General features: G+C 35.3%; 2 protein-coding genes across 2 annotated transcripts; one reads left to right on the forward strand and one right to left on the reverse strand.

The window, feature by feature from the left end:
* Positions 1–1,529: 1,529 nt before the first annotated feature.
* Positions 1,530–10,872, reverse strand: LOC126812540 (transient receptor potential cation channel subfamily V member 6). The gene is made up of 5 exons (XM_050538999.1): positions 10,419–10,872; positions 8,269–8,445; positions 6,746–6,935; positions 5,119–5,296; positions 1,530–1,559 (listed from the first exon to the last, which is right to left on the reverse strand). The coding sequence occupies exons 1-5, from the start codon at positions 10,741–10,743 to the stop codon at positions 1,530–1,532; spliced, it is 900 nt and encodes a 299-aa protein (XP_050394956.1). The 5' UTR covers positions 10,744–10,872.
* Positions 10,873–14,152: 3,280 nt separating this feature from the next.
* Positions 14,153–27,434, forward strand: LOC126808399 (protein FAM166B). The gene is made up of 7 exons (XM_050533086.1): positions 14,153–14,541; positions 15,298–15,373; positions 18,185–18,314; positions 19,230–19,448; positions 20,833–21,022; positions 21,295–21,392; positions 22,610–27,434. The coding sequence occupies exons 1-7, from the start codon at positions 14,456–14,458 to the stop codon at positions 22,720–22,722; spliced, it is 912 nt and encodes a 303-aa protein (XP_050389043.1). The 5' UTR covers positions 14,153–14,455; the 3' UTR covers positions 22,723–27,434.
* Positions 27,435–27,729: the final 295 nt, after the last annotated feature.

The raw sequence follows: 27,729 nt of genomic DNA on the forward strand, positions 1-27,729 counted from the left end.
TGACAATTGGAATGCGAGATAATAGTAGGCCATAGTGCCGCTGTTCGGGCAAAATTTCCCTCATAGCACACTGTATGGCATATGCTCGTCTTCATTAGCCCTGTTGGAGCAGAACAGTAGGACGTTAAACCCTCATTTCATTTCATTTTTACAATAAATCAAACTAAAGGCTCTTTTCCATTTCAACAAGATCAATTACCTTAAAAAAATTCTAAAGAAAAATACGAAACTTACGCCTTTTCTAGCTAACTTTGCTGCTAGGGTTAGAGGAGTTAAACCTTGGTTGTTTTTTATACTCAAGTCTCCTCCAAGGCTGTGCACAAGATCAAACATTTCCTAAAATATGAAAAAAAAATCTGATTAATAATAATACTAACAAAATTTTTTAGTTTCTATAAAATGTGCTAGAAAATGATATGAGAGTGTTAAAATGTGCTAAATAGTGAAAAATGTGTTAATGATATTCAAAAAATGTTAATCAAATACAACTAATTTTAATTAAGTGATGTGATATGAAAAGTTCCACATAAGCACCCAATGTGACTTGTTTTTGATTAAACACTGAAAAATAATCAATTACTTCCTAGGAATAAATATAGAGAATCAGATACACTACTGATGTATTGCAGTAGATATCAGTAAATATTGACGTATTGCAGTAAATATCATTAAATAATGATATATTGCAGTAGATATCAATAAATATTACTGACATATTGCAGCAGATGTCAGTAAATACTGACATATTGCAGTAGATGTCGATATATACCTTACACGCAATATCACGATTTTAATGTCATGCTAAACATACAATAATGTCTATTATAAAGGATTGTGGGAAGGTTTACAGGAGGGGATGTAAGTATCTGGGGTTATTGGTACATCCATGGGTAAAATCAGGGCAGCATCAAATTAAATTTATTTTTGTATTAAACATACATTATGCAAGAGCTAAATCTGCCTATTGCGGGTCTTTCTTTAGGCCTGAAATGTTATCTAAATCATTAATTAGACATTTATTAACTTATCCAGACCATAATCAACTCTCGATATCATCGCTAGCCTGCGATATTTATTGGATTAGGTTAAGATTAGCTGTTCGACTTCCATTCAAGATTTAATCATGAAATGGATACTCAAGACTATGTTGTTTATCGTACCGTAGTAATAATGATTGAGGCTAGGCCGAAAATTCAATCGCTAAAATCTGGGTTCAGAGTGGATCAATTTGACTGAAATTTTCAGCAAATTCCCTTTACATTATCTAGTTTTTAACTATTATAGTGCGAACAGCCAGCTCTTTATCTAATCTCTCATAATGTATCTTTAAACTAAAGAAATAATGTAAATATTTTGAAGAAAACAAATAAATCAAGTAAAATTGTTTTTTCTATGAATCTAACAATAAAAAATAAAGGATACCTTCTAAAATAACATAAAAAATTTGTTTTTATATGATATAAATATTAAAGGATAGCACCCATACACCACATGCTGTATTAATAAAGGTAGAAATATTAGAATAAAAGTCAAACCTGTCTGTTTACACCTGTAACCCCCTGTTAGTAAGTGAAAAACATACAAAATCACAACATCTATTACTAGTGCACTTAGAGTTGTATGCAACCCTTCTAAGAGAGAAAAAGAAATGGGCTTTAACGTCCATTTAACACAAGTAGGACTAACGTATATATATCGTACGAAAAATCAGAGTCCTTAGTACACATTGGCGTGCATATAAAAGAATCTGACTTGAAATTCGAAATAAGGTAGGCCGTAATGCCACTGTTCAGGAAAAATTTCCCTCATAGCACACTGTACGGTGTATGCCTGTCTTCATTAGCCCAGTTCGGAGCAGAACAGTAGGACGTTAAACCCTATTTCATACCATTTCAAAGTCAGATATATTTGCAGGAGGGGTTTGCCAGGTTCCTTAGATAATGTATCTTTTAAGGAGGGGGGGGGCTGGAGGGTTCTCTTCCCTCAGCCTTGAACATTTTTGAGAAATACATAGTCTCTATCTATCTGTGGTAACAACCAGGGTTCACTTGGACAAAACACAGAAACTGGGATTTTACATAAAAACATTTCGTCTCAAAGCTTCAAATTATGCTACCAATCAACTCTAAATCAGTAAATTTTAAACGCTGCTCAACTTGTAATAAGCAGTAATTGTATTCTATAGAATAGTGAGCTGTATATTCCAAATGAGTTATAAGCCTTGAAACATATAAGTGAACTAATATGCTGTTCAGATGCTTATGTTAAACTAGTTTATATAAAACTTTTGCAATCTTTAAACCAGTTTAACTTTAAAGGTATTGTTTAGCTTTGGGAACACAGTTTTCTTCCTGAATGATAACTTGTGCCCATGTTAAATTAACTTTTAACCAAAAGGGTCTAAATTCATTTCTCTATTGGATTAAAAGAGAGTGAGAGAGAAATGGGGTTTAACGTCCACTCGACACAAACTAGGTCATTTCGGGACTAACATATGGTTCAATTTTATTTCAATAATTCGCTTGCAGTGGGAGGAAACCGAAGGACCCAGAGAAAACCCATGAGGTTGGACAGGTGACCCTGCTCCTTGTCACGAACAACAGGGGAATCGAAACCCCGCCAGTTGTCTCAATGACAGACATTCGACCTTCTCATGCTTTGAGAGCCAGAGGATGTAAATTATGTATTCGCATTTTATAAATATTTTAAACAAAATACTAGAATTTCAACCGGGGATTTAAAACCACGCCAGTTGACTCAATGACAGACTTTGTGATACAGAGCGGGCTAGCTAACCATTCAGCCATCCACCCCACCCCCACCCCCGCCTACTGGATTAAAAACATCAGTGTTTTAAAAATGCATTATGTAAGAGCTAAATCTGCCAATAGCAGGTCTTTATTTTGGCTTCAAATAATATATAAAATATTATTTAGACATTTATTCATATGACAAGCCTATATAATCAACTTTCTAGAGAGATGGCAGAGATTTAAATGGATTAGAATGCCAGCGAGATTTAAAAAACAATCAAATGGATAATCAATCGACTTAAGTCTCTTTTGACCAATTCCACTGCACTTGGTAAACCTCGGCAGATTCCGGTACTCCACATCTAGCCTCAGCTATATAAAGGTAAGTGATATGTACCTACATCTATACAATTGCCAGTTTACTTATTAGGAAAACTTGCTGCTTTTAGAAAGAAGTTCTCAAAATTACGTCGTTCAAAGAGTGTGTAGAATTTAAAGAAAATTGGATAAACTTGAAAGAAAAACAGCTTCAGACTTTGAAAGCTTTATATTATAAAACATTCTTCAACAGCATCGTCATGGGCAACGCCGTTGGTAATCTGGACCTTGAAAGTAGTTCCAATGGCAGATTTTGTCATACAGCCTAGCCTAGATGTAAGGTATACTGGAATCTGCTGAGGTGTGCCAAGTGATTTCATTGTTACGATAATAAACAATCTACAGTACATCTTCCAAATTCATAATTTCACTCAGAATAGAGTATTTTGAATGAAATTTTCAATATATTCAGTTTTCATTATCTATTTGTGAACTATTATAGTAAAAATGGACAGCCTTCATCTAAATCTTACATAATGTATCTTTAAACTAGTTTAAATATCAATGTCTGAACAGCATATCTGATTAGTGATGTGGTAAACTATATTAAAAGTGAATGTGTAAATATAAAAGAATGTAAGCAGTGCAGTATTATCTTTATATTTCAAACTCAACTCAATAAAATATAAAACATTATAAAGAAATCTTTAAGAGTAGCAATTGTGTTTTATTAATTACTTTTATATAGAAACACAGAAAATTTATAATACATTTCTACTGGTTAATTTACCTCGTGTAATTTGTGAAAAAATCTATAAAAAAAATACTCCCACCAGCAGCAAAGTCTAAATCTTAAATTGGGAGGGAAAGGGAGAGAAATGGGGTTTGGTTTAACGTCCACTAGACACAAACTAGGTCATTTTGGGACTAACACATGGTTCAATTTTATTGCAATAATTTGCTTGCGCGTTGGCGTCTTTAGCAGTGGGAGGAAACCAGAGAACTTGGAGAAAACCCACGAGGTTGGACAGGCGACCCTACCCCTTGTCACGTACAACCAGGGAATCAAAACCCCCGCCAACTGACTCAATGACAGACCTTATGATACAGCGCGCACGTGCTAACTATTCAGCCATCCAAACCCCCTTGATAGTTTAGAATGAAACAATTTCAATATTGTTTTGCCATTATGCCAAAATAAACAATAAGTACTATCAAGTTTTAATTTCTATAGAACTCCTCCTTACAACCAAAAGAACAAGAAAGATTTGTGGCAAGCTTAAATTCCTGGTCCGTATCGCGTATCCGTATTAATTTTGCGTGTGTGACATCATCAATGCGTGTGTATTTCTCATACGTGATACGGCACACGGATACAACAGAAATGTTGTATCATAGCATTTTTATGAATCTATGTGTATCCTAGAACACAAAGGTGTTTATTTGATGTGATTTTAACCATGATAAAGACTGGAATTTAATCATTAGTTTTGATGAGCCTTTCGCAGAATTTTCATATTTTTCCTGTCTGTCTGTCTGCATGCTTGTTGATCTACATGATAAATAAAGGGAGGTGGGACCTTGCAAATCTGTAAAAGGGGTATATACTTTCTGAAACAATACATTAGTGAAACCAAAAATTGCTGTCGAGTCGAAGTCGCAGATTTTTAATAAGATTCGACACTATATGTTTTCTAAATTTTAAATAGCTCAGTGACTGTCAAGCGAGTTTACTCTTTTCAGGAATTTGTAGACTAATCACTAACTGCCATCATGTTGTAATAGAACTAAGCTCAGCTCAGCTATCCATATGTACGCGGCACGATAATTCTGCCAAACTCTAAAAACTACATTGACGCAACGTATCATGTAAACGATACAGATACGCGATACGGATGGGGAAAATTCCGCTTGCCAAAAGTATCTAATACATACAGTGCATAGACTGTTCACAAGAAATCTTGGATGGTTTGCGTTGTGGGTGACGGCATTATACGTCCACATTAAATGCTGACATATTTAAAATGAGTTATATATATAATCTAACCTTTTTATCGTGAATAATGAGCATGTGCAATACTGTGTTACCATTAGCATCTTGTAGATTCGTTAAATGAGTTAAATGAACATTATTTAATTTATCCTTAGCAACTAATAGCCTCACACACTCCTCTTGTCCCAAACACGCTGCAAACCCCAGTGGATATTCTCCAAAATATACATGGCTGGAAAACAAGATGGGCATAATTGATGAAATGCTTTCCCAAATAGATCTACGAATCAACAGAATATAATCTTTATGGAGAGAGAGAGAGAAATGGGGTTTAGCAGTGGGAGGAAACTGGAGGACCCGGAGAAAACCCACGAGGTTAGACAGGCTACCCCACTCCTTGTCACGTACAACCGGGGATTCGAAACCACGACAGTTGACTCAATGACAGGCCTTATGATACAGTGCGCACGTGGTAACCATTTGACCATCTAACTTCCCCTAATTTTTATGGGAAACAATCACTGTTTGATAACGATAAGAGGATACTTGTCAAAACGTCTTGCTTTTAGAATAAAACCAGTGATTGTTTCCCATTAAAATTGTGTTGTGTTAATGTGTTTCTCAATGGCTAAATGCCACTTAAAGATTAGATCTACGAATGCTATCATCCAATAACATATGAAATTTATTTTTGACATTTTTAGCAATTATGTATGCTTATCCACACATTATAAATATCATGAAATGATATGAAAGGGGGGTTTAACATCCTACTGTTCTGCTCTGACTGTACGTGCTAATGAAGATGGGCATACGCTATACAGTGTGCTAAAAGGGAAATTTTGACCGGACAGTGGTGCTACTGCCAACTCTTGTATCGAATTCCAACTGCCTAGGGATCTTCTATGTGCATAGCAATGTGTACAAGGGACCATGGTTTTTCATCCCATCTAAACGACTAAAAAGTTGTCCTTGTCAGACACTCCGTCAGGGAAACCACGCCGGAAAATCCTGATAAACTTTCTCGGCCAACACCCTGGGAGGGTGCTGTAAGGGACATTTTGCACAGATAATAGTGTTTCCACCTACTTTTCATCGAATTAAGGGTGTAGAATTACAACTGTCAAGGTTGTAGAATTACAACTGTCAAGGGTGTAGAACTACAACAGGTTGTCTTTAAATATCTGAAGACAAGACAATATTCCATACCAGCCCACCACCCCATTCTGCACAATTGACATAGGAGGGAGAGATAGACAGAAATGGTGTTAAACGTCCACTCGACACAAACTAGGTCATTTCGGGACTAACATATGGTCCAATTTTATTTCTATAATTTGCTTGAGTGTAGAGGTCTTTAGCAGTGGGAGGAAACCGGAGGACAATGGAGAAAACCCACGAAGTTGGACAGACTACCCTGGTCCCTGTCACGTACATTTTGTTTCGCTATTTATATGTCAAAATTTCGTTTTACTTGTCTTTACTACACTAGGGTCTGGAAGAGTTGTTATATAACCCGCGTTCTGGTTGATGTGAGGGATTAGCCAATGAAACGGTTTGTTGCGGTGAGTTCTTGGCATGGAACTGTGGGTGTCCCACTAGAAACATTAAGCTACAGTATAAAACAAAAATTCAAATCTAATTATTTTCAGAAGTAGAAGTTTTGATAAATAAGACCTACCCTTCGTAGTTTGTTTTCTGGCAGACGTCTATCCACTCATGAAAGGGGTTATCTGTCCTTGAGGTCTTTTGATCATCTGGACAGAAAAAGTTCCCACAAGTTCTAGCTCGACAATCAGCACCATTATCTAATAAAAACTTCACCATGGCAGGATCTTCATTAACAATAGCCATGTGTAATACATTTTCTCCTGAAAAAAAAAACATCCAAGTTATTGTTTTATTAAGGGAGAGAGAGAGATCGAAATGGGGTTTAACGTCCACTTGATACAAACTAGGTCATTTCGGGAATAACATATGGTTCAATTTCATTTCAATAATTTGCTTGTGCGTAGGGGTCTTTAGCAGTGGGAGGAAACCGGAGGACCCGGAGAAAACCGACAAGGTTGGACAGGCGACCCTACTCCTTGTCACGTACAACAGAGGAATCAAAACGACGCCAGTTGACTTAATGACAGACCTTATGATACAATGCGTACACGCTAATCATTCAGCCATCCAACCCCTGTTTTATTAAGGGTTGAGGTGGCCAGGGCATTGGTCTGTGGTTTTTGGACATAGCCATAGGAAGCTACAGGTACAATATTCATTCCTCAAAGTGCACCTTCCTCTATTCTTATCGGATCGTGGGGGTGGTGTAGATAACGGGTGACACCACAAAGTCTCTAACTACTTAAATGCAACACCCTTTTCTCACAAAACGAAGTCAAGGTAAATGAAATGAAATGAAACGTCTTACTGTTCTGCTCTGATTGGGCCAGCATGCAAAAGAATAAGGATTGGTTTAATACCTAGTTAACATGAAGATTGATCGGGTCCAGAATAAATTTTCATTTCATTTCAATATTTTCTGGCAGGAATCATTAGTTGCTGAGAGGAAACTAATGGAAGCTCAACAGTGACTAATGTATGCCCCCGGATCCATTCACTTTTTTTTTAATTGTCTGTTTGTGTTTTCCTGAGTATGATGTCTTGTCCGTGTATTTGTTTTTGTGTAAATTTTGTGTGGTGCAGTCCCCCTGCACTTACTATTTGATTACTCAACCACCTGTTTTGATATACTAGTCTACCTGAGCCACGGTGGATCTGTGACTAAGGGGCTGGATCACTGATTACAGATCATACATGTATATATAGGCTTATATGTACATGTAAGTGAAATGAAATGGGGTTTAAAGTCCTACTATTTAGCAATGACTGGGATAATGAAGAAAAGCATACACTATACAGTGTGTGAGGGAAATTTTGCCAGGACGGTGGCCTAATCTTATTTCGAATTCCAACTGTCAAGGGTTCTTTTACATGCACGCAAATGTGTATACTGGACCCCTTCCTTGTCAGGCCCTCCATCCTGCACCACTGACAAGGGGAAACAATAAGGAAAGCCCTGCGGAACTATTTCTGCCAACTCCAGGAGTTGACGAGCCAGCGTCATACTGAGCCCCTTCTACTCCCTTACATATATTTAAATATATAAAGGGTAAACTAAATTAAAAATTTCAACCTAAAAGTAACTTTTCTTACCATAATACTCATCCCCAGCATATATATCATTAATTAATTTAGGATAAAACTTAATGAGACGTTTGGCAATATCAGCATGTGTTCTAGATGAATTTAAAAAACAAAGATGTAAAATGGTTTCCCCAACAGATCCTCTTTCTTCCATACTCCAACAAACTTCCCGATAAGACTCTTTATCTGAAATATTCAAATATTTTGGGTTTTTATAAATATACAACAACAACAAAAAGGTATCTTCTTTGATTGACATTTAGTAACTGAACACATTAACACAAGATACACAATTACTTATATTAATACTAAAGACCAGAGTATCCTCGTCGAAACATTGCTTAGTATTAAACTCAGTAATTGTGTATCCATAAAATTGTAGCTTGTGTTAACAAAATGGTAGCAACATGTGTATTATGAATCCAAGGGATTAACTGCATAGGGCTAAAACTGAATTACAAGATTTCTAACTGGAAGAACAATCATGAAATGAAATAGGGTTTAAATGAAATGAAATAGGGTTTAATGAAATGAAATGAAATGGGTTTTAAATGAAATGAAATGTGGTTTAATGTCCTACTTTTTTGCCCTAATGAATACAGACATACTTGCATACAGTCTGCTACATGGGAAATTTTTGCCCAGGCACTGGCGCTACGGCGTGGCGTCCCCTTGTCAGTGGTGCAGGACGGGGAGCCTGACAAGAACAGCTGTCTAGTAATTCGGATGGGACAAAAAAACCAAGATGGGAAGAAAAACCAAGGTTTAACTTCCGCTCCACACAAACTAGGTCAATTTGGGACTGACATATGGTTCAATTTTATTTCAATAATTTGCTTGCATGTAGGGGTCTTTAGCAGTGGGAGAAATCCGATGGACCCAGAGAAAATCCACGAGGTTGGACAGGCGACCTTATATATAGCCTACTCCTTGTCACTACAACCAGGAATTGAAACCGCGCCAGTTGACACAATGACAGACCTAATGATACAATGCGCTAACCATTCGGCCATCCATCCCACCTCCCTGTATTAACGAAACTAAGTCTTCGACATTGAAAACACAAATTATTTGTCAATTTAAAACAATACGATGCTGTGATCGTACTGCGAAACGATGGGCTTCTGATATCCAATATTTAATACAAAATAAACATTTTACCATTGGTACCAAATGTGTACCATAATGCGTTTCAGTGCCATTTGTAACAAGGGACTCGAAGAAGGAGGCTAGACATATTCCACGAGTCATGTCAAACGGTGACACCATATTCTTATCTGGAGAGCAACCATACTCGTATCTGGAGAACATGTGCAATAAATACAATCGGCGCAGACTGGAATAACCAGACATTACAGATTGCCATTTGATTGAGACTTCTGGCATATTTTGCCCAACATAACTGATTTGAAATTAGAGTAAAAACAGAAACGAGTTTATATATCGATGGCTTGGAACGCACCTGTACTATGTCCATTTTTTAAGGTTTGAGAAAAAAACGTATTTTAAGATTTCAATAAGCTATAAAAAAGTAAGTTATCAGTGGATGTATATGGTTTCAGGAAAGATTATTGCTTGAATCAATTCAAATAGGCTGATAGAGATGCACTTCAACTTAAGCACAGCATAAAGCTGATTTTTGGATAAATGTGATCCACAATGACTTATGTCCGTACTTTTTTGTCAGAATAATTGCACAAAAGACTTATGTCCGGACATGGACTATGTGTGTTCTAAAGAAATATGTGGGTAGTGCACAACAAATGACTTATGTCCGTACTTTTTTGTTCAAATTGATGTACAAATGACTTATGTCCGCACTTTTTTGCCAGAATAAATGCACAAAAGACTTATGTCCGGACATGGACTATGTGTGCTCTAAAGAAATATGTGGGTAGTACATAACACTTATGGTTATTTTGCCTTTTCGACAGCTTTAAATTGTCAGGGGACTTGTATCTTTTTACACAACAAGCGCCCTGGAATAAGGATTTTTAATATCTAAAAATCTTATTTTCACCAAAAATGGACATAGTACAGTTGTGCTCTAAGCCATCGATATATTCATTGTGTTGCTTTATACCCATTTAATTGTGTCAATTTCTAGGTCCCAAATATTAGGGATTTACCTCCTTTAAAACAAACAGCTCTATACTTACCAATGACATCTCTATCTTTAGCCGAGGAATTCCCTGTATTTTTCGTTCTAACGTTTAGAGACTTGAAACTACTTTTACCTTTATTCCGATATCTGATCAAATCTGAAATTCGCATGCGTTTTCCATTAGTGTAAAGGAATGTATGATTTGGATCTTTGGCAATTTGTTGTATTCTGTTATCTATTTTTGTGTAATCGTTCGTGGATTTTGCCTCCTTCATTAACGTAATCAGCTCCCCACCCCCTTTCATGTCGACTAATTCATACAACTTTCTGTCCAATCCTTGGACTTTCACTTCTTTTGAAACGGCATTTGCGTTCCCCATTTTTTTTTAAACCAATTACAGTGTCTCTTCTTAATTTAATATCCTTTCCGTGAACATAAATATAGCCGTTACATATTTACACCACGACCATTCCTGCCGTCACACTATTCACCTGTAATGTCAACAGGTACAGCGTCCATAGCAGCAATTATAGTCTGTTTCACAATACTACCACAAGTGACAGACAACAATTAGTGTTTCAAGTTTTCCGACTGTTAGGGAAAAAGAATTAGGAAGATACAGGCATTTTATATACATAATATAAAATCTATGTATCTTAATATTGAGAAATGAAATGAAATGAAATGGGGTTTAACGTCCTACTGTTCTGCGTCAAATGCGCTAATAAAGCCGGGCCTTAAGCCACAGTTGTACGATGAGGGAAATTTTGCCCAGACAGCGGCACGCCACTCATATATCGAATTCCGACTGCAATGTAGCCTATACACGTGACCTGGGATTTTCGTTCTATCCGAATGACTAGACAACTGTCTTTGTCAGGTCCTTGCAGTCCTGTGGCCCACTGACAATTAAGGGGAAACCACGTCAGAAAATCCTAATGAACTTTCTCGGCCAACGCAGGGATCGAATGCGCAACCTCCATGATTGCGAGCCAGCGTCTCACCCACTTAGCCACCGCGACTCCAATTATTGAGAATTGGAATTTAAGGAAGCGCGTATACTTGTCGCTGTCCGAGCAACATATCCCTTCAAAGCACACATCCCTTACATTAATTCGATTAAGGCAGAAAATTAAGAGGTTACAACCTATTTCATGTCATTTGTTTGAAGTTATTTTGGAAGTGGGGAATATTAACGGCAATGCGTGTGATATTGGTGCAGGTGTCATGCAGTCACATAATTAAATCCCCTGGCCGACCCCATTGACTAAATAAAAACATAAAAATTCACTTACTATTTCGATTCTATGAAACGTGTCAATTTGGCCCTTTTGGGTTTTACTTTTTTCTTTATAGACTTAGGCCCACCTTTTTAATGAGCTTACAGGCAGGCCCAGTCCGGCACTGGATTGCATTAATTATAACGAAAACAGCGAAAGCAAGTCATAAAATAGCTTAGAGAGAAATTGTTTCCCGTTTTGTTTTTTTAGTGTGTGTGAAATTTCTTTATTTAACGTCCGCTTCAACCGAGGTCATATCGCAGGCAATTGTTTGTTAGCTATGGAAGACCATTTAAATGAAAAAAGAAAGATATTCTAATTATCTTGTACGTGTAATTACAAGATAGCTTTCTCGTTATTAAACGCCGACATTTAGTGTGAATCGTTTTATCTCAACTTTCCGATTTACGGGACCCTCTTTCCTTTAATTACGGTTTAACTTTTAAGATTTATGCACATTCTCGATTTAATTCTTAAATCTCGGTCAAAGTTATGCAAATATATCATGTTATCCCAATATATTAGGCAATGTTTGTATGCATGTATATTGATGTATATGTATGTTTTGTATACTGTTCTTAATGGAAGTAATATGCAAATATAAAAGTTACTGTCGATTTTTTCGGGCTCTCACAGTGTTTTCGCATTTATTTTTAAAGTATTTGAATAGATGGATGGATTTTTTACAACTTGTCGGGTACAGGAGACATTTCGCTGGTGTGGGTGTACAAGAGTTTGACAAACACCTAGCTGTCTACGTTTGATTTAACTGCGCGATAATCAATGAAATTTCGGTGTATTCCCGTGACCAAAATTAATCCTTCCCGCGAAGGCGCAGATATCGACGTGTCGGCTTTCGTTTGACGAGAGACATGTTGTTATTAGGACCCAATTAACGGTGTTAAAGATTTTATGAATTTATGTTCACTCTGAATTTTATTCACCAATTGACAACTAATGATGAATATCATCAAATCACCCAAGTAGTGTTCACCTATTCGCTCACTCACACAATCAGTGTCATTTTTAAAGATATAAAATCTCGTTACACTATCCAAAATTCAGATAATATTCTACAATGGCAAACGCACAACTTGAATTCAGCTTTGTGCCTACAAATCGCGGAGGACGATATCTTTGCTCAGGTGGTTATATGTACCGTGTAAGTAAACGAAAAATAGATGAAACTACTATTTGGAAATGCAGCACCAAGGATTGTAATACTTCAAGGGTCAAGAAGCTAGTTGGAAAGCCCACCCTAATGTTTTTGAATTGATCACATTTTTGGAACAAGAACAAAATATTAATGAGATAAGAATCGTCCAATATGCTGGGGGACAGGAACCACCAAAGGAAAGATATAAATATGCTCAAATTCAAAGCCAGCTCGAGGAATTGAAACGAAGACACCAGCAAGATGAATTGACATTAGTCGAGTATTTAGACAGGGTGTCGTATTTGACGAAATTGAACTAATTTTGTTATATAATAGTTGTTTTTATTGGTGAAGTTAAATTAATTTTTATTATAGTATAGTTATGTTTTTTATTTATTTGACGAAATTAAATTAATTTTGGTTATATTATAGTATAGTTATGTTTTTTATTTCTTATCTGATGCTAAAATGTTGGTCAATCAGTTACAGTGGGGATTATGAAAGTGTAAATTCTTATCATAACATTCTATAACACCATTGTTACGTTTTTAATCCATTTTAATCCATTTTAATCCTTATGACTGGATTCCCGCTAAGTCGTCGAAAACGACCTTTTTTAATCCGTTACGGTCAATAACTGCGCCTTCGCGGGAATAAACCAAAATTTCTCAGGTTAAATTCGACATAAATTGACCGTTTGATCCAATATTGGATTAGATTTACTGTAGTCCAGAATATGGAACAAAAGTAATCAACGGGTTATCTTGCAATAAAATAAGTTAACTTTTTACTTCGAGTATCTAGGCCTAACAGCTAACAGCTGTGCTACCTTGTTTCTGATCATTGATTAGTTTAGGCTAATCTACTAATCCTTTTGATCATGTAAATAACACCCGATCAGGCAAGTGTTAATCTGCCTTAAATGTGGCATAAATAGTAATTTAACTGGTTGAATACGATAATTAATTACCTAACAGCAAGTTCATTAGGGCGTAATTATATAACTTAATCCGACACAGCCAAGTCAATCGTGGGACATCAATTAAAAAAAAAAATGGGCTCGAAATAAATATAAAAAAATATAAAATAATAAAATGTCCACCTAAAACAACATTAATTTAATTTGCTCTTCAGAAAATAGTTTTAAAATTATTTTATATAGGCTACCATTATGTATTTTTCTAGAACATAATTATTTAGTTCTTTTTTCTTTTATATAGAAACTATACATTATTTAAATTAAAACGAATGTCTACAATTATTTGAACCAGTCTATAGATTAAGGAAAACGGCTGGATAATCGAAAAAGGGGATAACGGTATAATGAATCATGCGCATTCAGCAGAGAAACCGTAAACTTCCGTTATGACTGACAGCTGTAATGGATTTCTAGCAACCTGTAAACAAATGCCTGAAATGCAATTGGACGGCCATTCAACCGGTAATTTTTAGCCTTAGCAACAGTATAACGGTACAAACATCTTAAGGGAATGAAATCTATCTGATCTTATAGTCTTTGGTCATTTAAACCTGAAATAATTCGTGTGTGAAAACACCATTTCACGAGTTATTCACTGACCGTGAAAAGTTTGTTTGTCGAACCTCGTTAAAAGTAAAGTTGGGAAAAAAAACTGTGAAAAACAAACTTTCGAAACATGACGACGATTGCTTTTGGAGGTGGACCAACTGTGGAACAGAGGAGGTTGTTTGCATCTTTAAAAGAAGGCACACAAGTACCTGGGTAGGATTTTTTTTTTTTTTTTTTTTTAAAATCTTGCACATTGCAAAAAGAAAAGTTAAATATTTTAGCCAGATATTAAAGATTATTATTAGGCTTATTTTAATTTATTGACCCGGCAAGTAGAATTATTTATAAAATCTCCATATGCACCTTTTACAATTGAAAATAACACCTATTATTATATACTTATTCAAAATCTCAATCAGTTACTACATTGTCACATTGTGATTTTATTTTATAATGAAAATAGACTAGTCACAATGCTATGTGGAGAGTGGTATATGTTCCTATTATATTGGGGTTATTGACATTATGTTATTCAATGAATTGTGTACCTGCAACAAATATAAGACATGTTTACAATTGTAAGCTTACACTTTTTTCATTGTTATTTGGACAATATGATTTATAATTCATGACCAAAAACATCATTATTATACTTGAGATAACTGTATTACTAGTGAGTCCAAATATTTAGCACTGGTAGTATTTAGCTTAATAAAGTTATTCAAATTCAATTATTCATTCAATTTCACATATATGTCCATAAATACATATTTTAGCATTGAAGAATTTTATATCAGATTTTAATTTTTGTTTTCACATTTTCATGTTTTCATAAATGTTTTGCAAAACCATAATTTTTTCTGTGACAATAAGGACATAAATATTAATATTGTTTAATATAAGTTTATGTGATATTAACGTTTTGTTCTTGTACAGTGTATTCTATTGATTTTGTTTTAACTATTTCAGATATCGTGGTTATATACCCCAGTTAAAATATCGAGTTGGTAAAACATATGGCACAGATACACATAAATTACTAGTGGTAAGTATCATTCACTTGTTCTTGAAATATCACAGTTTAACTCTTATTTTTTTTGTTTTAAAAAAGGTGCCATATTCTAAAATATTTCAGCCAGAGATCAGAATCTGTTGGCCACTGATTTACCCATAATAATATATAGGGAACAAGGGTTAGGGCCGGTTACTAAATGATGATCTACAAATTCTTAAATCACTTTAATGTTTTAACTTCCCATGGTAAAATCAGATAGAACAAAATAAAATATTATCACCCTTTTCTTTAATCTGCATTGTAATTAAGCTTATGCATGTGACTTGAGTGGCCATTTATTATTTTATTCATCAAGATCCGAAAAGAAATTAAACGTGGGACAATATTCATTCTGATTAAAATACAGACCTATATCTCGTTACGTTCTTTTATACTTTTGATAGCCTCTACTACATGAAGACCTGACCGGTTGTAGTGGAAGGACGCATCAGGTGTCGTATGAGTGGCTTTTGACCCTATGATGTCAGACTTTTGATAAGCACTAGCCTGTTCCTCAATTCTTTTCTGAGAATAAAATATTGTTTAGAAAAAAAAAAAATCATCCAGAACACGGATTAAACATAGGCCCTTTACATGTACATATCATTGAGGGCTTGGCATTGGTCTCCAACAAATAAAAATCATCTGAAATGGAGCCTACATGTAATTGACCTGAAGTTTTATATTCACATACATGTACATGTACATATGTCTAAATTTTACTCCCAAACATAACAGTGCAAATTGAATATCGTTATTTCTTCAAATTATATTTTATAAGCTCTTTTCAAGAATGGTACTATTACACTAAAGATTAATTTGAAAATTTTAAGACAGGGGCCTGTTTCATGAAATTTTAACTAAGATAAAATCCAAATTTTAGTTATTTGATTGGATAATATTAGGTTGATTTTAGTGTTTAGCCAATCAAAATTTAAGTATCTACTAAAATTTGGATTTTATCTTTAGTTAAGGTTTCGAGAAACAGGGCCCAGGATTTTAATGTTTTGGAAATAAGTTAAGAAAAAGTTTAAGTTATTATGTCAATTAAATAAACACTTTTTAGCCCATATTTTCTTTAAGCTATTTACTGTAAATCATGCTATAACTTGTTTTATTGAATGAAGCTAGTGAAGTGTGTGGTATATCAATATGTCTATTAGGTATATATATAGAAGTATATAAGTAATAGAGTTCAAGTTATCATAGAGGTTTATAACCTATGATCTATATAATATAAGTTATTATATAGAGATTAGTAAACTATTGTATAGGCCAATCTTTGATCAGACATGTACATGATTTCTTGTAGTAAAAGACCCAATTAGATTAATAGACTGTGTTATAGACTTAAATAGAAGTGACTTCTGGTTTGTCACAATAATTGTAGTTAATCTGGGCATGGACATGAATGTCTACCTCTGTAAAGACTTGGGGTCAAATGCTTGTCTGTTATTGACTTCAGAGAATTTTTATATCATTTAAAGACTTCTTGATCGGTTAATAATGTAAAATTTTAATATTTAAAAGTTTATATTTTGAGATAATTTTCTTTATACTCAAACTTCAAAAATCTTTCCCTTAAAATATTGCATTTATAAATCTACTTTCTTAATACAGAGTTGAGGCAAGCCTGGAAATAAGGCACCTGTCACAGACAATGTCAGGCACAGATTCAGGCTTTGTCAGGCACAATCTCTCTGGTACCTGTCATTTTGTCTGGCACTGATTTGTCTTTTTCATTGATATTATTAATACATGTCTGACAATAAGTTGAACTTGAAAATGTCAGGTACCATTTCATAAGTGCCTGTCATTTTGTCAGGTATATTTAAAACCATTATTTCCAGGCTTGAGTTTAGGGTATTATTTCTTGAAACAGACTTTATTTCATATTAAATAGAATCTGTTTAAACAAGTTTGTGTCATGGTAGCCTATTGTACACAGATAGATCTATTACATTTTATAAAGTTACATAATACCTTCAATTATTTTGTTTATTTCAATCTAATATTTCCTATGCTCAATGTCGTTAGACATGAAGGGGCTTCATGATTATGGTGTACTGTTTTTAAAGTGGGATATTCTTGTTCTTACCCATGAACCAATTGAAACTCTTTGTGACTTATATTACATACTGTCAATGACGATAATATAAGCCTATAATCCTTGAGTGTTATTTAGAGATTGAGCACATCAAAGACACAAAGACCAGTTATATGAAATACAATCGCTGGTGTTCTCTTATCATTTTAAAGAGAAAATGTCGATAAGTTTTAAAAGGCACAAAGCTTTTGTTAATATCCTCTTTGAAATTAGTTTAATGCTATTTTTTTTTGAATATTGATTAAATTTAGAATTATGAATAAATGATAATTTAATTTTCTTTTTCATTGACATTATTTATAACAGAGTTTTCCCTTGTCAGTGATGCAAGAAGTAGGAGGGCCTGACAAGGACAGCTGTCTAGTTGTTCGGATGGTACGAAAAACCGAGGTCTCGTGTACACATTGGCATGCACGCAAAAGATAACTTGACAGTTGAAATTCGATATAAGAATAGGCCATAGTGCCGCTGGCCGGGCAAAATTTCCCTCATAATACACACTACTACACTGTATGGTGTATGCCCGTCTTCATTAGCCCAGTTCGGAGCGTTAAACCTCATTTCATTTCATTTATAACCAAGTTTACCTATTACATTACATGTATGTCCCCTTGAGTAATTTAAAAATCAATAATAATAAAAAGAAAACCTAATTATTTTTCCAGCCGTTTCAATGATATTTTCTTATCTTTAAGGAAAATGTTCCGAATGCCAGAAAGACGTTTACATTAACAGGACCAATTGACGCACCATCATTACGTAATAAATTACCAGAAGCAAATGGAGAAAATAAATATACAGAAAAAATGGTATCTGGTTATACAGGTATGATGTTATTTATTTACCTTACTCTAACAATCCCTATATAGGTATGGGAAGTCTCTATAATGTTTCTTTGGTTTGGATGGCGTTGTTTCGATTCCCCGGTTGTACGTGACAATGAGTAGAGTCGCCTGTCCAACCTTATGAGTTTTCTCCGGTTTTCTGGGGGGTTGGATGGTCGAATGGTTAGCACGTGCGCGTTGCATCATAAGGTCTGTCATTGTGTCAACTGGCGTGGTTTTGATTCCCCAGTTGTACGTGACAAGGAGTAGGGTCGCCTGTCCAACCTTGTGGGTTTTCTCCAGGTCCTCCGGTTTCCTCCCACTGCTAAAGACCTCTACGCACAAGCGAATTATTGAAATAAAATTGAACAATGTGTTAGTCCCGAAATGACCTGGCTTGTGTCGAGTGGACGTTAAATCCCCTCTCTCTCTCTCTCTCTCTCTCTCTCTCTCTCTCTCTCTCTCTGGTTTTCTCTCACTGATAAAGCCCCTACATGCAAGTGAATTATTGAAATAAAATTGAATCACATTTTAGTCCCGAAATGACCTAGTTTGTGTTGAGGGGGCGTTAAACCCCATTTCTCTCTCTCTGTAATGATACTCTGTGGCCGTGTAATGACTAATATGCCCAAAAAGACATTACGCTGAGCCTTTTGGGAAGATAAGTCTAAGATAAAAGATATAATGAAAGATATTTTTCCAGTCATTCCAAGATTGTGATATTTTCCAATGACATGAGCCAAATGAAAACACTTCCAAAATTATTTAAATCCATTAATCAATTGAATTACAACTTATGTAATGATATTACAGGAAACATTTTTTTTTAAAAGTTGAACAAAATCTTATACATGGTATTTTGTCCCTTCCTAATATTTCTAATACTGAATTTTAATTCTAATATTTTACACTACAGGTTATATCCCAAGAATGCCGTTTAAATTTGGTGGAACATATAAAGAAGACTGTGATGTGTGTATAGATGAATTCCTTACAAACACACAGAATCATAACTTTAAGAATAAAGACTTACAAAGACAGATAAGAAGTTATCCTAGATTAACCGCAATATCATATGATCCTGAAGTCCGAGACAAATTAAATACATTTAGAAATAACACAGCTACAGTTATTGGTAAATAAAAATTGATTTTAAGCTTTGATTAATGCTGTAAAAGGCCTACATCAAGGCTTCAGCTCACGGTGGTTAAGTGGGTAAGATGCTGGCTCGCTAGCCTGCTGGAGGTCGGGTGTTCGATCCCTGCATTGGCAGAGAAAGTTCAACCAGATTTTCCGGCGTGGTTCCCCCTTGTCAGTGATGCAAGATGGAGGGTCTAGTCGTTCGGATTAGATGAAAAACCAAGGTCCCGTGTACACATTGGTGTGCACGTAAAAGATCCCTTGACAGTTGGAATTCGATATAAGAGTAGGGCGTAGTGCTACTGTCCGGGCAAACAAAATTTTCCTCATAGCGCACTGTATGGCGTATGCCCGTCTTCATTAGCCCAGTTCGGAGCAGAACAGTAGGAGGTTAGTCCTCATTTCCATTCCATTTAATCTTAACCTTGGCAAAAATGATCAGGGGATAATTTTCACCTTCACAGGGGGTAAATTTACTGATATTGGATTTTTACATACATGTATTTGCAATCATTCTGACTTTGTTTTTAAAATCTGAAGAAGAGAGAGAGAGAAATGGGGTTTAACGTCCACTAGACACAAACTAGGTCATTTCGGGACTAACACATGGTTTAATTTTATTTCTATAATTCGCTTGCGCGTAGGGGTCTTTAGCAGTGGGAGGAAACCGGAGAAAACTCAAGATGTTTGACATGAAACCTAACTCCTTGTCACGTACAACCGGGGAATCAAAACCCCGCCAGTTGACTTAATGACAGACCTTATGATACAGCACGCGCATGCTAACCATTCCACCCCCCCTGAAGAAGAGAAGAAATAGTTATTGTTGTTCCTATTCATAATGTTAAAAATGGTATTTGGAATTTGTCAGTGGCGTTTTCATAGCGGAGAGAGAGACAGAAATTGGGTTTAACATCCACTCGACGCAAACTAGGTCATTTCGAGACTAACATATGGTTTACTTTTATTTCAATAATTCGCTTGCGCGTAGGGGTCTTTAGCAGTGGGAGGAAACCTGAGGACCCGGAGAAAACCCACGAGGTTGGACAGGCGACCCTACTCTTTGTCACGTACAACCAGGGATTCGAAGCCACGCCAGTTGAATCAATGACAGGCCTTATGATACAGCGCGCACATGCTAACCATTCGGCCATCCAACCCCCCTTTCATGGTGGAGAGTTAGGGTAAATTTACTTTTAAAAAGTTGCTAGGAGTACACAAGCTGAAAAAGTTTGGTAAACCCTGACCTATATCATACCTAATCACATCTAGATCCAGTGTACAAGTTGAATGGATCCTTTGTAATTTGAAATGCCACTGCAGTGGCAAAATTCTCTCCCTTATTTTCATATTCAATTTATTTTTTTCTCTATTTACAGAAGATAAAAGACCATTAGAAGAGGCACCAATTCCCGGTTATAAAGGTTATATTCCACGTGTGGGTACCACAGAAATAGGTCTAGGTCACAGATATCATGAAAGTTCTAAATTAGGCTTTGAAACATTTGCCCAAGAAACCAGACGCCATGCTGAGAATACCTTTAAAGCCGAACCTATTCTGATTAATCGGTAAGTTATTTATGTACATTGAGGAGGGTCGCCTGTCCAACCTTGTAGGTTTTCTCCGGGTCCTCCAGTTTCCTCCCACTGCTAAAGCCCCCCACCAAGCGATGTATTGAAATAAAATTGAACCATATATTAGTCCCGAAATGACCTAGTTTGTGTCGAGTGGACTTTAAACCCTATTTCTTTCTCTTTCTTTAAAAACAACTAGTACCAACCCAACATCAAAACCACGACCAGTAAATTAATGTTTATTTTGATATTTATTTATATTACAGACCAACAACATCTCGTAATTTACGAAGTGCACCAAACTTTGGTCGACGTTTATATCCTCATGATGGTATGATTCCAAACTATACCGGTTATATTCCACGTAAGTATTTAACAGTATTTTATTTTCACTACATAACAGCGTTGGAATTAATATCCTTAATACAACAAACACATTTCCACGGTTTAACCCTTTGGCACTTGGTACATGTAAACATTTACTATCTCATTTCTCTGAGGAAAGGGGGTCACGGTGGTTAAGTGGGTACGACGCTGGCTCGCTAGCCTGGAGGTCGGGTGTTCGATCCCTGCATTGGCCGAGAAAGTTCATCCCGATTTTCTGGCGTGGTTCCCCCTTGTCAGTGATGCAGGACGGAGGGCCTGACAAGGACAGCTGTCTAGTCGTTCGGATGTGGAAGAAAAACGAGGTCCCGTGTACACATTGACGTGCACGTAAAAGATGCCTTGACAGTTGGAATTCGGTATAAGAGTAGGCCGTAGTGCTGCTGTCCGGGCAAAATTTCCCTTATAGCACACTGTATGGCGTATGTCCATCATCATTAGCCCAGTTCGGGGCAGAACAGTAGGATGTTAAACCCCATTTCATTTCATTTCATTTCATTTCCCTGAGGAAATTAGAGAAAAGTGATGTTTGTTCATATAGTTCAATTTTGAAACTGCCGGTGTAACTGTAGCATACAGACCTACATATGATCCTTAGATAATTCAAGTGACTCTACTCAGGTTGAAGGAGCAGTAGCTAAAGGGTTAAAGACAGTTTTTTTGAGATTTAGAGTAACCAGACCAGACTAGACCTAGAAGTGTTAGAAATTAAAGTATGTGACATATGCAAAAAAAATGGAGGTCTTGGTTTATAGTTATTTTTGGGAGCCATGTCTGAAAAGTGTTAGAAATTAAAGTATGTGATATATGCAAAAAAATGGAGGTCTTGGTTTAGAGTTTATTTTTGGGAGCCATGTTGGCTCACTAATCAGGAGGTCTGGGGATCAATCTGAGTGTTGGCCGAGAAAGTTCCCTGGGTTTTTTCAGCATGGTTTCCCCTTGTCAGTAGCGATCTTAATGGTGCAGGATGGGAGGGCCTGGCAAAGACAGTGTCTAGTCTAGTCTTTCAGATGGAACAAAAAACCCTTGACAGTTGGAATTCAAGAGTAGGTTGTAGCACCTCTGTCCAGGACTAAATTTCCCTCCATAGCACACTGTATAGCTTATACCCCTCTTCATTAGCTCAAATGGTGTTGAAAAGTAGCACAATTTGATAATAAAAAATTAAATAAATTATTCATTTTACCAATTTTTCAGAAAGACGATATGCATTTGGTAACACATATGGAGATACAACAAGGTCTTTGGAGGTTTGTCGTCATCCTTTACCTTCTTATGGTGAATATACGAAGATCAATCCCATTGATTAAACATCATTAAAATATAGGATGAAAGATAAATGTATATAAAAATATATTTATATGAAAATATAGATATTTAATTTATATATAACAGAAAAACTTTTTAAAAATATGGTTGAATATTGATCATCAACAAGACATAAAATACCATGTAAATATTTGAAATGCTGCATTAATAACAGTTACTTGAAGTTAGGCTAATGTTTGCCTCATCACTTATCCATAGCAGTTAGTCTCTGTTGCTTCTCATCCCAGATTCTGCTCTGATCTGGACTAAATGGTACTGGTAGTAGGTGTATATGGTTACACACATTGTTGCCTCAATCGAGCAGTCATCTGCATGCGGTTAGATCTTTTTGATAAGGCCAACTGCAGCAGAGGCAAATGGGCTGGAGAAACAGAGACTACATAGAATCAATATGATTATCATTAGTTCACCATAATTTTGTATGAATTACAAAGCAGTAGACCAAAAAAAAATACATGTACATTCACATACCTAATAGCTTTAGCCAATGGCTTGTAATGCTTCCTATGACATGGCCATCTACCATTCATGTATTATTGTTGTTGTTGCATTTAAATTTTGTTAACAATCTTCAGGCCAAACCAAATTAATCTTTAGTTCTTCAGGCTTCTGATCAATATATAGTCACTTCGAGTCTTCTGAACAATTTTTTTGTTTAAAAGTTCCAAACTGTGAAAGCTTTTAAGAAGAGCAATCAAATACTATTCATTTTTTTTCCCACCAAGATATAAGCTAATTGTAGGCCGGTTGGGGAGGTTTGGGAATTTCCAGAGACCAACATGGCTGCTTTATATAAATGAGTATTTTGGGGAATACTAACCCTAATCCTTTTTTTCCCACCAAGATATAAGCTAATTGTAGGCCGGTTGGGGAGGTTTGTGAATTTTCAGAGACAAAATGGACACTTTATATAAATGAGTATTTTGTGGAATACTAACCCTTACCCTAACATTTTAAAAGAGGGGTAAAATGTAAATTGATCCAAAGTCTTCTAATTACGGTTAGTATTTCCCAAAATACTCATTTATATAAAGCGGCCATTTTGGACTCCAGAAATTCCCAAACCTACCGACCTACAATTAGCATCTCCCAGTTTGATTAGGTGTTACGGAAGAACAAATGTTCCAGTTAGTTAGGCAAGGCCTTAACTATAGCGTCAAGAGAACTGATTTATGTACATTACTTTAGCCAATAACTTTTAATACTTCCAATAACATGGTAGTCTATAATTTATGTATTGTTGTTACGTTTAAATTAAATTTAGAGTGGACGTCAAATATGGCTTCTGAAAATTTTTATATTGATTTGTTGAGATAACATGATCAAGATTTGAAATACATTATTAACATATAACCTTTATTAAAATTCATATATTTCATATTCATGTTCACTCATTTTGAATTCTGTCTCAAAGTGCTTTGTCTCTTATTTCGTAACTATTTAGCATTTTCGGTAATTTTTCTGGGGTTGTTTTTGTTTTTTTCGAAGGGTAGCAAACAGGACAAAACTTTTGGTGCAATCTCTAGTACATGAAATAAATGTGTTCATAAAATTAAAGAAATTACCAATAAAAGGAAGTTGTATTTATTTTCACATTGTATTTAGATCCAGTCCTGTGAATTTAAACTTAACCATGTGTTGACAAGCATTATATATATATTTATATGTATTTTTTTTTTTTTTTTTTCATATTTATTGTACTTAGTGTACGAATAAATTTATTATTATTAATTTCAAGACAGATTTTATCAATCTGATTAGAATACAGATTCATATTTCATTTCGTTTTTGTATACTTTTGATGGCCTCCACTACATGAAGGTCTGACCGATTGAAGTGGGTGGTTGCTTCTGGGGTCATACAAGCAGGTTTTGACCTTATGACGTCAGACATTTAACCAATCAGCGTTGATATTGTTTCTAGTGGGATACTGACAGTTCCGTGCACCACACACCAAGAACTCGCTGAAACAGACTGTTTCATTGGCTAATCCCACACATCAACCAGAATGCAGGTTATGTAACAACTCTTCCAGATCCTAGTGTAGTAAAGACAAGTAAAACAAAATTTTGAACTATAAAAAACGAAACGCAAAATGATCTATGTTTTAGTCAGATTGACATTTTATCTGGATGATCTGAAATAATTTCATGTCACATTAAAACCAGATTGTCATTTGAGGGATTTTGAATCCCTGGCAAACTACATTGTAAAAGTAAATTAAATCGTAATTTTCGCAACTTTTGGCATCCTCTCCAGATGCTATGAGCAAGCCAGCATTCCTGTAAGTGCTGGGTGACTCTGTTTAATCCAACTGAATCAAAGCATGGAGATTATCTAAAGTTGATATTTTGGTTTTGTTTTCCTAATTACATGTAAATGTTAAATAATTATTTTGAATACATTTTAGCATGGATTAAGCCGTGAAAAATTCAATATTGTCCGAAAAATGCAAATGACGATCAGTTGCTTTCATTTCATATTTTAGAAGTATTTTGATAGCGTAATTATAAATTAAATGGGAAACTATTAACGGTTGAATGGGTAAAATAAAGGTTGATGCATATTGAGAAGGTCCCACACACCATTAAATTTTATTCTGTCTCTTGGGAATCTACATGTATTAGATTAGAACTCCAGCAGTGGGTTTGCAAAGTTTTTGTTACATTATTGGGAATGTATCATAATTAATATTTTTAAAAAATAGATCGATACACACATCTGTTTATATAGTTTTAATAATTGATTAGGAGTTTTTTTTTGTTTCGTTAATCAATGTTGATCCTTAGCCTGTTAGCCTGTTAGAGCATAAATATATTTTAATCTGGATATCAAAAATCTCCTTTCTCCAGTTAGATTCACCCGCTGTCTGTGATATTAATTTTGTGATATTAAATCATATTAATTGTAATGAGTTAGATATTGATGTTTGATTTGTTACTATTTAGATATAGAATGTATAATAGATATACAAATGTAAGGTTTAGATAAAGAGATGTATCAATCGGATTAAAGTACAGATCTACATTTTGTTTCGTTTTTTGATACTTTCGATGGCCTACACTACATGAAGATCTGATCAGTTGTACTGGGAGGTCGAGTCAGGGGTCATACGAGTGCCTTTTGACCCCATTACAATAGTCATTGATTTATCAATCAACGTTGATGTTTCTAGGGGTTTACCCACAGTTCCGTACTGAGCATGGCAAGAACTCGCCGTTACAGACCGCTATTGGCTAGAACGCCTGTCATATAACAATTCTTCCAGATCCTAGTGTTGTGAAGACAAGTAAAACGAAATTTTGAACTATAAAAAAATGAAATGAAGTAGGATCTGTGTTTTAATCAGATTGGAGTTGTATGTTCTTGCTATAATAGTTAATGAAAAATGAATGTATTGAAAAATTCAGTCAAATTACTTTATTCTGAGCAAAGTTATGATTTTTTAAAGTTTTGACAAGAAACAGTCGTGATTGTCAAGTACCATTGTTACAATAATAAACAAAGTCTCGATTTTCCATATTACTGTTTAACGAAGATATGGCGGACATTGTCTAATCCATTCAATATCTTAGCCATTTGATGGTGTAGGGTGTTGATTATGGGCTTGTCATGTGAATAAATGTCCAAATAATAATTTATATGAAATTTGAAGCCAGAAAAAAGACCTGCAATATGGCAGACATTGTTTAATCCATTCAATATCTTAGCTATTTGTTGGTCTAGTGATTAGATTATAGGCTTTTCATGTGAGTATAGGTTTTTCATGTGTATTAATGTCAAAATAATGATTAATATGACATTTGAAGCAAGAAAAAAGACCTGCAATATGGCGGACATTGTTTCATCCAATTAATATCTTAGCCATCCGATGGTGCAGGGTGTTGATTATGGGCTTGTCATGTGAATAAATGTCTAAATAATAATTAATATGACATTTGAAGCCAGAATAAAGACCTGCAATAGGCAGATTTAGCTCTTATATAATGTATCTTTAAGCGACTGGAATAATATTTATCAGTATGTTCAGTATCTTGTATATATAACTCCAATTAAATAGGTTAACTTGTACATAAATCTTCCATTATATTTTAGTGTGTATATAAATGAAAAGTACAGTAATTATTTTAAGAATATATTTCCAGACCTGATCTCCAAATAGTTGATCATTGTTGACATTGAGTCAACGGGCATGGTTGCGATTTCCTGGTTGAATGTGATGTGGGTTTTCTCCTGGTCCTCCGGTTTCCTCCCACTGCTAAAGACCCCTACGCGCAAATAAATTATTGAAATAAAAATGAACCACGTGTTAGTTTGTGTCGAGTGGACATTAAACCCCATTTCTCTCTCTCTCCCCGCAATAATTGTCAAGAGATTTCTGTTCACTCCAACTTAATTAATGAATTAAAATGATTGACAGAAGAATAGGTTACCCCCATTTCAAAAAAGATCTTGTTTTTTTTTGTAGAGAAACAAACATTACCATTGAGTTCCCCGATTTTAATGTATCTTATTGCACCATTCATTGATTAGTATTATATGTATAAAGTTTTATCTCAATTCTTCCTAGTTCTGCCAAAATTTCTCTTATTTTCAATTCAACCATTTAAGTTACTGCTGATTGTTGCACAATTTTAATGCTAAACTCAAATCTTTAACATAATAAACCAATAAAGCATTCCATTATAATATGTTTTGATGTTTGTGTCATTTTTATATTCTTATAATGTGAGATAGAAACAACCAACACAGACCAACTACAGAAGGTTTGATGGGATCATTCTTGACATGGTCAAAATCATGCATTTGAGAGAGAGAGAGAAAACTCACACTCACGAGGTTGGAAAGGCGACCCTACTCCTTGTCACGTACAACTGGGGAATCGAAATCCCGCCAGCTAACTCAATGACCGACCTTATGATGAAGCGCGCACATGCTAACCATTCGGCCATCCAACCCCTCTAAATTTGGAAAAATCCCTGGATATA

The sequence above is a fragment of the Patella vulgata genome, chromosome 1, assembly GCF_932274485.2.
Source record: "Patella vulgata chromosome 1, xgPatVulg1.2, whole genome shotgun sequence".
Lineage (NCBI taxonomy): Eukaryota > Metazoa > Mollusca > Gastropoda > Patellidae > Patella > Patella vulgata.

Excerpts from the sequence above, each read along its gene's own strand:
- LOC126812540 (XM_050538999.1), bottom strand. The coding sequence starts at position 10,743 with ATGGGGAACGCAAATGCCGTTTCAAAAGAAGTGAAAGTCCAAGGATTG. Across the intron at positions 8,446-10,418 it reads TAAAGATAGAGATGTCATTG|ATAAAGAGTCTTATCGGGAA; the intron begins GTAAGTATAGAG and ends TGAATATTTCAG. Across the intron at positions 5,297-6,745 it reads CAGAAAACAAACTACGAAGG|CCATGTATATTTTGGAGAAT; the intron begins GTAGGTCTTATT and ends CTTGTTTTCCAG.
- LOC126808399 (XM_050533086.1), top strand. The coding sequence starts at position 14,456 with ATGACGACGATTGCTTTTGGAGGTGGACCAACTGTGGAACAGAGGAGG. Across the intron at positions 18,315-19,229 it reads AATGGTATCTGGTTATACAG|GTTATATCCCAAGAATGCCG; the intron begins GTATGATGTTAT and ends TTTACACTACAG. Across the intron at positions 19,449-20,832 it reads TAACACAGCTACAGTTATTG|AAGATAAAAGACCATTAGAA; the intron begins GTAAATAAAAAT and ends CTCTATTTACAG.